The sequence below is a fragment of the Synchiropus splendidus genome, chromosome 6 (genome assembly GCF_027744825.2).
Source record: "Synchiropus splendidus isolate RoL2022-P1 chromosome 6, RoL_Sspl_1.0, whole genome shotgun sequence".
NCBI lineage: Eukaryota > Metazoa > Chordata > Actinopteri > Syngnathiformes > Callionymidae > Synchiropus > Synchiropus splendidus.
In genome coordinates, this window is record NC_071339.1 from 16,958,844 (window position 1) to 16,972,070 (window position 13,227).

At 47.5% G+C, this 13,227-nt stretch overlaps 1 protein-coding gene across 2 annotated transcripts; it reads left to right on the plus strand.

Annotated features, from left to right (window-relative positions):
* Positions 1-1,067: 1,067 nt before the first annotated feature.
* Positions 1,068-12,991, plus strand: sfmbt1 (Scm like with four mbt domains 1). 2 transcript variants are annotated; one of them, XM_053868085.1, is made up of 21 exons: positions 1,068-1,142; positions 5,502-5,557; positions 5,626-5,720; positions 5,841-6,084; positions 6,185-6,273; positions 6,880-7,132; positions 7,279-7,376; positions 7,447-7,548; positions 7,992-8,151; positions 8,207-8,289; positions 8,361-8,487; positions 8,553-8,666; positions 8,739-8,781; positions 8,848-8,915; positions 9,204-9,343; positions 9,581-9,690; positions 10,070-10,245; positions 10,342-10,520; positions 10,581-10,805; positions 11,517-11,645; positions 11,729-12,991. In XM_053868085.1, exons 2-21 carry the CDS (start codon positions 5,533-5,535, stop codon positions 11,867-11,869), a joined length of 2,601 nt encoding a protein of 866 aa, XP_053724060.1. In that variant the 5' UTR covers positions 1,068-1,142; positions 5,502-5,532; the 3' UTR covers positions 11,870-12,991. The 2 variants fall into 2 exon arrangements, with proteins under 2 accessions (XP_053724060.1, XP_053724061.1); XM_053868086.1 differs by having other exon boundaries at positions 8,851-8,915.
* The last annotated feature ends 236 nt before the right edge of the window (positions 12,992-13,227 follow it).

Consider the following 13,227-nt stretch of genomic DNA (forward strand, 5'->3'; position numbering starts at 1 on the left):
GCGGTCAGGTGCGGGAGTGCGGCGCTACAGCGGGGAGACGACCCTGCAGTGCAGCTCGGGAGTGACCCCTCCTCGTCCTCTGTCCCCCAAAACACGTCTCTTCTGCAGACCCGACATGTGACGGACAAATGATTCCCGCCCCAGAAGTTGTTCAGATTAAAAAAAAACACATCTCATCAACGAACTCGTTTCTGCAGAAACGTTTTAATAAAAAATGCGACTGAGAATCGATTAGAAATGACCGAACATTGCCGCGTGACGGATCAAGGCGATGATCGGCTCCTCACAGCGACGCTCCTTCGATAAATCCCACACCGTTAGTCTGCAGGAGTGGAAACGTGTTTTCTTTTGTTACAGCGGTGTGGCGGCTCACTAAAGCCGACGTGGTCCAACAGAACCACAGGGGCGGGTTTGGACTTCTGAGTGCAAGACTCACCAATAATGCCGTGTTTTGTCGTGGGATCTTAATTTGGATGCAGTTTTTTTTGTCCGTTTCCAGCAGTTCTCCTCCTCCCCTCCTGCTGCGGAACCAGCACTCTCAAAATTCGGTTTACACGGAGGAATCGCCATTAATTTACACTATATATATATTTTTATTTTCACATCGAGTCTCCGGGGGAATAACTGTTTTCCGAATAAAATAGCTTTAAAACACGACAAGCGTAAATTTAAAATCTCTTTTAATGATCGCGCTGAAGGTTTGTGTACAAACACAGATCTGCGGGTCGAATCTGTGGCTGGTTCGGCTCTTCCGTTGTAGACGAATCATATCTAGTTGGACCATATTCTGAGCGCAGACGTTCTTTGTGCAACGATGTTTTATTGTGAGTGTCAGAATGTCGCCGGGCTCGGAGGCACAGAGACGGCAACGCATGCGCGCTACACGCTTGTGCCATATTGGAATGAGGTCGTGAATGAGAAGTTCATAAAGTTAACAGGAATTCGCCGCCACTATACCGGAACAGAGGTAGATGCTGCTACCATAACAAAAGACTCGCTGCGTTGATGCGCAGCACGCGGGCGTTTTAGTCTGAAAAGCAGAACCGGAAGCTCAATGCTGACTCATGCTAACTTAGCGTGGCTAATAGCGAGCAGGCGGAGAGGATCGGCATCCAAAAGCGACTTGAAAAAACTACTTGACGGTAAGAAAGACGTTTGTCCCCCAAATATTCACCTGCCGGAGAGTGTTTGTCGCGTTTTGTCGTCGGTGTTGGGCGCCGCTGTGCTGCGCTCGTCTTTTTTCCTGGCTCTCAAAAAGATGGTCGAGTGTGAGCGCCCTGCTGCTCCAGCCGTGTGACGTTCAGGAACTTGGCTCGGACTCGGTTCCATGAGTCCACTGGGTCGACCGTTGAGCACGCCCGCACGCGCCTTGGTTAGTTGTCCGTTTGAAAACGTGCGCCTCGGCTTCGTAGCCAAAGTTGAGCTGCTGCATCGCGATCACGGCCCATCTCCGGGCTCGGTGCCGGTCCACTGGTCCACATCAAGCTCCGTGACGGCTGCCCTCCAGTCACCGTCTTCTCTCAGACCTGTTTGTGCTCGGTGGTTGCTCAAGTCATCGCCTCTGTATGAGGACATGTCTACAACCGGGAGGTTTTCTGTCTTCACGGCGACTTTCATCGCGACCAGTTTGTCCTCTGGACCGTGAGTCCCACTCTGGTGTCCAGAGTCTGGACTCGCCGTCAGAACCACAAGCTCAGCCTCACTTCCTCCTGCGTTTAACATTCATCTATGACCCGTGTATGATGGAAATAAGTCTTCTCTGACAATATTTCCTCACTCACATGTCGGTTTTGCTTGTTCTTCCTGTTTATTTTGTTCGAACAGGCCAAACTCACTATTTATTGCCACTCATTTCCATTTTTTTTCGTTTATAAAAGAAAATCCAGCGGGTGAAAACAACACTACGTTTATTTATCTAGTACGACACAACACAATATCGTCACCAAGTGCTGCATATTGGTGAAAACCAGAATAAAGAAAAAACCAATACATCTGCAAAAGGTGTTGATCAAATGCACTGAATGGGCTTGAATTGTGGAACAATGAAAGTTAAAAACTGAGGAGATAAAATTATCGATGAGATCAGCCGTGTGCTTGGATAAAAGCCAAACTGTTAAAATGTGTTTTAAGAATGGATAAATGAATCAGAAACTTAATAATTCCCCAACTGTGGGAAGAATAAAGGCAATCTAATGTCATCTAACCTAAGAGCCAAGGAGCCAGGGTTAGAAAGGAGGTCACACTTAAGATTAGGCAACATATATTATCATTAATAAAGTACTTATTCGTGTGTGTATTAGCCGCATATTAGCCTGTAATTAATAATATAAAGTACTTATTTGTGTCTTGTTAAGCCTGACTGCATTTTACTCAACATAATTACTGATTATTGACTGTAAACAAGTAAGTTATTAATTGTTCCCCAATATAAAGTGTTGACAAAAAGAATTCTTTCAAGAAAAATCAGTCAATCAGCAGGAGAAAGTTTCATTCTTATTTGGGTAATTACACACAAAGCTATCCTTTTACTACATATTGTAGTGCCATTCATCTAAGAAGTTAGAATAGAAAGTTTCCAGAGACCAAACCTGGATTCGTAATCTTGGTTAGTAAACCTGCCTCTATAGTATTGTGTGAGGAAATCTTCTCTTAAAAGCGACATGCTGCATGTCAACAAACTGTCAACTTTTATTTGATCAGAATGAAGAAAGAGAAGATCAAGTCTTTAAATGTTTCATTTATATGACAAGCTCTGAAATGTTTTATGTCTCACAGTACTGGCTTTGATTTATTATTTGAACAATTAAAGTCAGTCGGTTTGAAGTCGTGGGTAAAAACATAAGAGTCGCTGCAATAAAGATCGTGAGGGGCCAATAGTGAGTGTCTTAACATGGAGTATTGATGTCTCCCAAGTAACTTTAGAGATTGCGTTTTGTTTCTTTCTTTACCAGTTTGATGGCATAAACTCACGCAGTAGCTGCTAATCCAAATATCTTTGTATTTCATATTTTACGTTGAAAGTGTGCGACAAGGACTACAATAATGGCCGACACTGTTCTGGTCTCAGCTGATGAAACTATCAATCTCCATTTGGAGCCGCTCAAACAGACCCAGACTGGGTTGTAACGGTGCCTTGCTTTACTGACTGCTGGTGTAAAGACCAACCAGAAAAAGACTTGAAAGGGCGCTTGACTTGTTTGCAACACGACGTTATAAACCTCCTGCTGCCGTATTCCTGCTTCCATCTGCTGTGGGTGGAGAGGTTCACTTCAGGTTCTGATTCAACACGGAACTAACTAAAGACGTCAAACTGTCAAATAATAGCTAAAGTTGTGTTAGCAATGAAATCATTTCTGTTAAGTCAAATGAAGCTCCAGCGACAGCTCTGCTTGGACGGGTGCCTTTGTAACGTCCATCGCTCGAGTCGATTACAAGGAATACTTGTGTTTACCTTCATACTGAACAATTGATTCAGGTATTTTAGGAATGATCTCAGGCCATACAGAGGAAACTCGATTCAGATTAATCTTGTTTTTTTTCCCTTTATGACCCTGATGAGATGAAGGTCTCCGACAAGCCTGAGCTGTGGATTTTGTTTTTCATATAACCAACAGCCTTCAGTGTTTTATCAACTCACCGATTTTATAGCATCTACAAATAAAGGAAGTAAATAAAAGATTAAATAAACTTCAGAATTGAAAATACATAAATTTCTACACTTTACATGTCAAAATAATAAAACAACATGAGAGTCAAATATTATATTTTGTGGGTCACATTTTCAAAAGTAATAATGAGTCACTTGAATGTTAGCAAGCTAAACAAGTGCTCGCTGGCTCTTTGCGTCCACCGGTGTTGGCTTGATTGCTTGCATCAAATGCTGTGCTCAGCAGAGCGGTTGTTTTGTTCTGTTATGTTGAATGAGGTGTGTTGTGGTGAACAACGTGATCGTGGCCCTTCTGCGACTTATCTCGACCTCTGCGCTAGCGTCCGCATGCTTCCGCTAGCCCTCTCTTACAGAGCACAAGGACAGTGAGGGATGATCTCTGCCCCTGTTGATACGCCTGGAATATTTCTGTATATTGTTGGATTTGTTTTTGATCTTGAAACCAGATGAATCAGAAACATTAATTGTATATATTAATTTCTGTGGCCAAATGGGGAACATAAGGAGACAGAACTGCCATCATTTTGTCTTCATTCATCTCATGTGAAATGTGTTGTGCACTCGAATACAACGATGAATGTATGTCCACCTCTGCTGGTGCCTGGATAAAAATATCTTCTGTTACATTATTCTGCCTCGCCGGTCTTGTAAAACATTGCACAGGATTTCATGTTTCTTTTGTGGTGCTTTTCCTTCATTTTTCTTTTTCTGTAGAGGATTCCGCCCTTTTAGAATTTGACACTTGCTTGAATTGATCCATGGTCAGTTATGTGAGCGTTTCCAACTGGTGTGGTTGACTCACTATCACCCATATTTAAGGTTTCTCTATGGTTCTCGAGCTCCTTAAAATTTCATTAAAAATCTGTTTTGTCATTGTACACGTACAACAGCAACATACAGTGCCGCTTGTTTCAGTTCAGCTTTAGTTTCTGTCAGCAGAGTTTCTCAGAATCAGAAGCGACAGGGAAGTGGTTGGTCTTCCTGTGTGCGCAGACCAGCGGCACTGAGCTGAGCGTGGATCTGAGGGAGCGATGATGAAGTTGTGAGAGCAGAAACCGTCTGATGAGGAGCGAGATCGAACTTTGTGGATCAGCCCGGGATGTATGAAGTCAGTTGGCCCCCTCTCCCCCTCCGTGACCCCCAGACAATGAGGCTCTCTGCTGTGTGTCACTGTGTGTTCAAAGGAGGGGGCCGCGGGCACAGAGGGGTCGCCAGTGAAAGGGGGCGCCAATCCTGCAGGAGCACCAGGGTCGGGGCAGCAGCCCGGTGGTCGTGGGGGAGGTCGCTTCTGATGCCGTCTAGGGACTTAATAGAGACGTCAGAAGTGACAAAGACGAGTTGACAGGCCGAGAGAATGGAGGAGCGTCCTGGTGTCGCGCTCACTCCTCTTCTTTACTCAACTGATCTGATGTGTCACGATGACAGAGAGTCAAAGTCCACATCTGTCGGGGACCTCACTTCAAGAGACTGAGACTCGAGTGATCAGGAACTGAACTACTGCGGTTAATGACGCGCAACACAAAGCTTCACTCAGATTCTGGTGTAGATGTATCCCAGAACCTGTTGTCTGAAGGTGTGGGTTAGTTGTGTCCCAGTGTTTGTGGGCATTGTGATGTCTGCTTGTGCGTCTCTATCGTTGTGTTTTTTTATGCGTAAATATGTGTGACTTTGTTTGTGTCACTGAGTTCATGTTTGTTCATGACTACATGTTTATATTGTGCAGCAATATTGTGTGTGTTCAAGTGTTTTTTTTTTTCCTGTTTGTCAACATCATGCATCATGTGACCTCAGTTTGGTCGCGGGCTATTGATCCTGTCAATGTTCTTCTTCTCAGCTCCTAGTCTGGGCCTGGAGCGGGCACCACCATGAAGCCGGAGCCGCTGGAGTCTGGTGAGAACATTAGAGCCGCATGAATCCTCCATGAGCCGGTTCAGCAATGAGACGTGTGTTTTTTCCAGACGGAGATTCTGCTCAGGACGTGTCTGACTTCAACTGGGACGACTACCTGGACGAGAGCGGCGCAACGTCGGTGCCCCATCACGCTTTCAAACATGTGGGTGCTCTTGTCACGCTGTGTTCTATCGCCCCCAAGTGAGGGGAGCGTTTTCACTTGTCCAGGGGAAACTGTTGAGGAACTCAACACTGGAGTAAAGCTCTTGTGTCGTGGTCACAGGTGGACCAGGGCCTGCAGACCGGGCTCACCCCGGGGATGAAGCTAGAGGTGTGCGTGCGCTCCGAGGCAGACGCCCCGTACTGGGTAGCCAACATCATCACCACGTGTGGCCAGCTGCTGCTGCTGCGCTATGAGGGTTACCACGACGACCGACGCGCCGACTTCTGGTGTGACATCATGACCGCCGACCTCCATCCTCTAGGCTGGAGCCGAGAGCAGGGCAAGGCCATGAGACCTCCAGAGGGTAAAGAACCTTTTTGACTCTGCGAATTTGAATGTTAAAGTCACATCAGCGTGTAGACAGGCTTCATTTGTGTCGTCATCAACTGTGTGTAACGCCACAGGTGTTCGGGAGAAGAACCCGGAATGGGAGTCGATGCTGGAGAAAGCTTTGGCAGAGGACTGCGGCGCTCCTGCCAACCTGCTGGAGCTGGTGAGATGAAGAGAGGGTTTAAGAGATATGCTCCCGCATATTGTGCACCGGTCGTCTGAGCGCATGTGAAGCACAACACTGATGACATGGCTGAAACTCTAAAGGGGATCCTGGTTCTCTCAGATTAGTTCTAATGAAAATAGTGTCCCCTGTGGTCAGTTTTGTTTTACAGATTTGAAACATAGTTTTAAAAAGAACACAAAATACTTATGACGGCTTTAGATGAAACTGTTCAAGGGCACTATTGTTGTTGTCATTTATTATGTTTTTTATAAATGAATAATACAAATAATATTTTGAAACACAATATGAAAATGAAATTGAAAAATATTGTTGGAACAAATACAAAGGCACATAGTTGATCTTCTTTTAAAATAAACCAGGGTAGAAAGCAGTAGCTGGTGCACCATGTTTGGTTTTCAGTATCACCTCATTGACATGGAAAAGACCTCACATAGCCCCCGAGCCTCAGCATGGCCACCTTGTGTGATTGTAAATGTTTAAATCAGATTTCAATATCCGGTTGTAAGCCAGTTGTTTGTTCTGAACTGAGCCAAGTGTCATTGATCTACAGCCGTTTGAGATGCACTCCTCCCTCTCTTCCAGCCGCGGCCCGGCAGAGACCCAGCGGAGCTGTTGTGCGCCGGCTGCTATGTGGAGCTCCAGGACCAGGCAGACCCCGGTCTTGCCTGGGCTGCCGAGGTAGAGGAGAACGTCGGGGGCCGGCTGAAGCTGCGGTTGCTTGGCACGGAGGAACTCCCGGACGCGCCAGCCACTCTCTGGCTCTTCTACCTGCACCCGCGCCTGCACGCCCCAGGCTGGGCCAAAGAGCACGGTTGCGCACTGAGGCCCCCCCCAGGTCAGTGTGAAGCCATTGTTACCTACTGGAGTCAATAGAGCACTAAAACTGGACACACCATTCATTTGAAACTTGAGTTTTAGAAAAGATTTTCTCCGTCTCTAACACAAAGTTGCTCCTGCCTGATGCGTGTCTGTGTGCTTCAGAGCTGCGGGGCCTGCGGACAGAAGAGGAGTGGGAGGAGGTGAAGCAGCGGATCACTGACCTGCCTGAGGATGAAGATCTGACTGCAGCGCTAACAAAGGTGCGATTCTCCTCCTCGGTTCAATGTGATGGCCTTCGTCGTTTGCTTCGTGACACTGTGTGCGTCTCAGGAACGGACTGCGATCGCGACTCATTGTTTTAAGGAAGGGATGAAGCTGGAGGCCCTCGACCCCAACGCTCCCATCTCCATCAGACCAGCAACCATCACCAAGGTAACCTCATGCTAATACGCCACAGATAACTTCAGATGTGACTTGCTTGCTTTCTCATGCAGCAAGGAGGTGAGAAGGAGAAAACATCAGGGCAGTTAGCATTGCTGTGCTAATGGCTAGATCTCAGGAAAGGAAGACATTTATAGCTAATAACACTATTAGATGCCTTAGTGGTTGTGTCGTGAGTCCACACAAACCGTGAGGTGAGGACATGCCACAAGGTTTCCTGTTAGCGGTCAGGAATGCCTCCTCAAGTGGACTTTGTTGCCTACTTAGGGGTGATGGCCAAAAGGCACTGGTCGAGGGGGGTTGTAAGTTTTTATTTGTCCAGCTGTTTCTGAGCTGAGTCTTTTGTCAGTTTGGGACGAACTGTACAAGTTTTGACATGAAGACCACGGACCGGAGCACTCAAGTAATCTGGTGGTTACTGTCTCCCTCCTCAGGTGTTTAATGAGCAGCACTTCCTGGTGACCATGGACGACCTCTGCGGTCTCGAAGAGTCAGAAGGAACCGGACGATCCTTCCTGTGTCACAGAGACAGCCCCGGGCTATTTCCCGCTCAGTGGGGTCTTAAAAACGGACTCCCTCTCAGCCCTCCTCCAGGTGAGCCAAATCCCCAAACTCTCACTGGTCACTCTCTAACCTCCACGCCATGCAGGGTTCCAGGGTCTGGACTTCGACTGGGCTGACTACCTGAAGCGGAGTGAGGCCGAAGCTGCTCCTCAGCACTGCTTCCCAACTGTGAGTCCTCTTGCTCCTCGCGCCGCATTGTGCTGGTGTCACTTGGTAGACTCAGAACTTTTCTTTTCCAGGAGCAAAGTGATCACAGTTTTAAAGAGTCCATGAAGCTGGAGGCGGTGAACCCGCTGTCGCCCGAGAATATCCACGTGGCCTCAGTCACGCGGGTCAAAGGGCCATACGTCTGGCTCAGTCTGGAAGGTCTGTTAGAAGATGGCGCCATGATTTGTTTCTCTTATTAAATGCATTCATGTGTTCACCTCCAGGGCTGAAGCAGCCCATGCCAGAGGTCATAGTTCATGTGGACTCTCTGGACATCTTTCCTGTGAGCTGGTGCGAGACCAACGGATACCCACTGGTCCACCCCATCAAGCCACCAGGTGAGTGACCCGACTTAACACTCAACTCTTCACCTGGTGGATGAGTGATGACCTCTTATTATCTGATGTCAGTGGAGAAGGAGCGAAAGGTCGCCGTCGTGCAACCAGAAAAACAGTGAGTGTTCCGCCTCTGGTTGATCGGAAGGGAAAGAATCAGATGTGATGTTTCTGTTGTCTGCAGCAGGGCTCCGCCCAAGTCCACATCACCTGACGCCGTCAAGCAGCAGACCGCCAACCAGTCAGACATGGGTGAGTGTTTCCATGATGTCGAGACTTGGCGACTCGGAAAATATATGAATCCAGGTGTCATGGACTAGTGAGACGTTCACCTAGGAGGCCCGGGCAGACCCAGGACAAGTGGAAAGGATTACTCTCAGTTGACCTGCAGCACCTGGTCTCTTTGCTTTGACAGCTGCCCCCTGCGAAACACTGGATGATGGTTTCAGACCACATTTTGGGAATTTCTTGCAAATTCTGTTGGTAATTGTGTCGTGGTCTCATGATGCTGCCGTGTTTTAACCTGGCGCCCGTACACAGGTCAAGGGAACGGGAAATACTGCTGCCCCAAGATCTACTTCAACCACCGCTGCTTCTCTGGACCGTACCTCAACAAGGGACGCATCGCAGAGCTGCCGCAGTTCATCGGCCCCGGAAACTGCGTTCTTGTGCTCAAAGAGGTGAGCTGACGAAAAGAGTCAAGTCAGAGGTTGTTTCATGGAGGTCATCGAAGGTCAAATCATTCATCTGATTGATGAATGATGTACGTACCAAGCCCGGTCAGTTTGTAGAATCATATTTGTCACTAGTTTCTGACCTGACATCATCACATGATGGATTCTCTCTGACGTCTCTGGTAGCACTCTACGTGAGCCCATGTGTCACCAAGCTGTTTATCCTCTGTGTTCTGTAACCAGGTCCTGACTCTGCTCATCAACTCGGCATACAAGCCGAGTCGAGTGCTGCGGGAGCTGCAGCTGGACCAGGAGAGCCGCTGGCAGGGCTACGGAGAGACCCTCAAAGCCAAGTGAGTCTAGAGCCTGTAAACCCTCCTTGCGGCCGGGGACAGTTGAAAGCTGGCTGAGAGAGTTAATGGACTTTGGCCTGGAATAACTTGAAAATGATTCTTCATTTTCTCATGGCTGAAGAATCAATGAAAATGTGCTTTTGGAGCACACACTTGAGGCACTTGCGTCCCCTCAGAAGATCTTCCCTTCTCCTTGTTCTTCTCCATCATCTTGGAGGCGCCCAGCTTCCGCTGCTCCAGTATTCTCTGCTGCGCACACTGTAGTTCTTGTTCACTTTTATGTGACGTCATTATAATGTCATCTTTATCGAAAACAGATTTGAGCGGCATACGTGTTTGGACCCCCTCCACAGTGAAGGTTTCAATCTCTCCCGCTCAGGTACAAGGGGAAGAGCTACCGCGCCACGGTGGAGATCGTCCGCACCGCTGACCGTGTGGCCGACTTCTGCAGGAAAACCTGCATCAAACTGGAGTGCTGCCCGAACCTGTTTGGACCCGGCATGGTGCTGGAGCGCTGCTCTGAGAACTGCTCCGTCCTCACCAAGACCAAATACAGTAAGATGTTTGCCTCGTGAGGATGTGGATTCTTCTGTTACTTCCTGGTTGTTTTGGCTCTCCACTCCATCTCATTCATTCAACTCTCGCCTGCAGCGTATTACTACGGCAAGAAGAAGAGCAAACGGGTGGGCCGTCCTCCCGGAGGTCACTCGAACCTGGAGGGAGGTGTGAAGAGGAGAGGGAGGAAGAGGAAGAGGAGGAAGCAGCTCTTCGTCCACAAGAAGAGACGCTCGTCTGCTTCAGTCGACAACACACCTGCTGGATCTCCTCAGGTAGCTGACGCTCACCAGAGTGAGGGGTTTGAATGTTATTGATCCTCTGTGTTGCTCCAGGGCAGCGGAGATGAAGAAGATCTGGACGAGGATGACTCTCTCAGCGAAGACTCTGGATCTGAGCTGCAGGATGACCTTCAGGACGACTCTGAACAGTCAGTGGGGAAGTCTCAACCTGCCACGCCCTCCCCCTCCCCGCCGGCGACCCCTCGGCCCACGCGCCGGCGCAGGAAGCCTCACTCGCCCTCCTTCTCCGACGATGAGAATCGACCTCCTTCGCCAAAGGTGAGTATGGAGACTGTGGACGTGGGGTGAAATGTCTCAGCTTGTGAAGCCAATGAGAAGGATTCCTGGAGTCAGATCTCCACACCAATTCCAGACCACTAGTGTCTAGAATTGGTGTGGAGATGTGGCTCAGAGGCACGTGGAGTCTCACTGACTTGCGTGAGAGCCTATGTTTTGTGCTCCATTGCTACAACCTCCATCCTTTTTGTTAGCAGTCGTTTAAAAGAAGTACCCAGAGAAGGTCACAGAGGTGGCGAGGATCAGGTGTGTTTGTTTTGCGTTCAACACACTCAGGTGTTGGCAGGTCACATCTTATATGCCTGTCTCACTAGACAGGCCTGTGTGGATCTCCTGAAAGAATGTCCTGATCCGGTCGAGACAGGACGCTCCAGGAACCACAGCGTGTGAGATGAGAGTTAGACTTTGGGTCAGAGTCCAGGGAGTGATGGTTGAGCCATTGATCTTTTCCATTGTTGACCATTGGGCTTCTAAATTTGGGTCTTTTGGTCAAAGATTCTGTGAGCCCTGAACTCTATGGGCCACAGGTGACGGTAAAGAGGTTTTAAAACATGAAAAAAGGGTAGGTTTATAAACAGATTCCAAGCCTGGTCCAGGTCTCTGTGGAGCAAATTACCATCACACATGCGGTGAACTTAACTCAATAATGTTCTCTATCTCAATCACAAGTGACTTGTTTGTTGTCGGATGCAGACCTCAAAGCCCGAGCCCCCTCAGAAGCTGTGTTTGGACACGAGCCCCCTGGAGTGGAGCGTCACAGATGTGGTTCGTTTCATCAGGACCACCGACTGCGCCCCTCTCGCTCGCATTTTCATGGATCAAGTAAGAGCCTGACGGATTTCCGCTTCCATCCGTATCTTGTGTTCAGCTGCGGTTTACTGGTGTAATTCTCCCTCCCTCTACAGGAGATCGACGGGCAGGCGCTGCTCCTGCTGAACCTGCCGACGGTGCAGGAGTGCATGGATCTGAAGCTGGGACCGGCAATCAAGCTGTGCCACCACATAGAGAGAGTCAAGCTGGTGTTTTATCAACAGTTTGCCACGTAGTTGACGGAGAGTTGGACAGGTTTTCGTACTGTGACTCACCTTTGGTAACACTGGACATCCTGCAGAGACGTTTGTGAGAAGACCCAGCTCAAGGCTGAACCACTCAACGAAGCCTTAAACCAGTTCAGTTCCTCTTGGCTCGCAATGTTACTTCATCATTTGTCTATAGGTTCAGAGGATTTCACAGTGCCTCTTTCAACTGAACAGACTCCCACTAGTTAATGTTGGATATGGACTGATGAATGCATGAAGTATATTAGTCATCAAATATCACTTGAAAAGGATAGTTTTCTTATAAATGCTTTCAGCTGTTGTGTAGTGTTTTTTTGTCTTAAATATTTTTTGTGTTTCTGGGGAAGAAAAGGCAACTTCTGAGTTCACTAATGCATTTGCTCGACAGACATCACATGAAACAGGTGTCTTAAATATAATCAAATGTCACCGACTTTTGAAAATTGTTTGAGGGGCTTTTCTTCGTCCATGAAATAAATCTAGTGCAAGCACAATAGAAGACGCACAAAGCAGCGATACCATAGTTTTTATGTATATAGTGTACATAGTTCAAATCTTTTAGTGCAACAGGGTATTCACACTTGAGTCAGCCCTTCTACACCTGACTCTCCAGCGACATTCAAGGCTCTGGATTTTTGCACAGACAGCCTCAAAACTACTGTTAATATTGGAGCTCAATAATCGAATGATAGAAGAATGTAAAAGTAGGTTTGTATGTTTTCGTTCCAATAACCGCAGGAATATATTTCAATAGCTTCAACTGTTTCTGATATTTTGTTGTGTTCCGAAAGCCTAAAACTTTCAAGTGATCTGTTTTTCTGTGTTTCTATCTGTTCAATAATAGTGCAGCCAGTTGGTGCCCATGTTTGTGTGTGCTTCACTGATCTGATTTAAAAAACAAACAAACCATATTTTAAGTTTGTGGGGAAATCAGCTCCTTATTAATGCTTTGTAAATGTAAATTGAACAAGAGGAACAATTGTTTGGAACAAATACTGTCCATCTGTGAGTTTTATATTAACAATGGAGGTTTTTTGTTTTATTTTTTTGCTACGACTTTGTCGTGGTGATTTTTTTGGAAGTTGAATTTAATAAAGGTCGTCGACTGTCGGTCTACTTGTCTCTTTTCCGCGGGTTCCGAAGCGAGGATGGTGGAACGAATCACGTCGACAAACGGGATCTTCTCGTTTTCCACTCTTCACCTGAACGTGACGATTCGTTCAGGAGCAGCTGCACCTGATTTCACTTCCTTTCATTCGCTGTCGCGCCCGCTAACTGACACGTAACGCGAGGGTTTGTATACTGACTTCGTTTCCCATGGTGCAGTTGGATAGACGCTGTCCACG

Coding starts and splice junctions, on each gene's coding strand:
- sfmbt1 (XM_053868085.1), top strand. CDS start 5,533: ATGAAGCCGGAGCCGCTGGAGTCTG. Junction 8,488..8,552: donor CGTCTGGCTCAGTCTGGAAG/GTCTGTTAGAAG, acceptor GTTCACCTCCAG/GGCTGAAGCAGCCCATGCCA. Junction 11,646..11,728: donor CTCGCATTTTCATGGATCAA/GTAAGAGCCTGA, acceptor CTCCCTCTACAG/GAGATCGACGGGCAGGCGCT.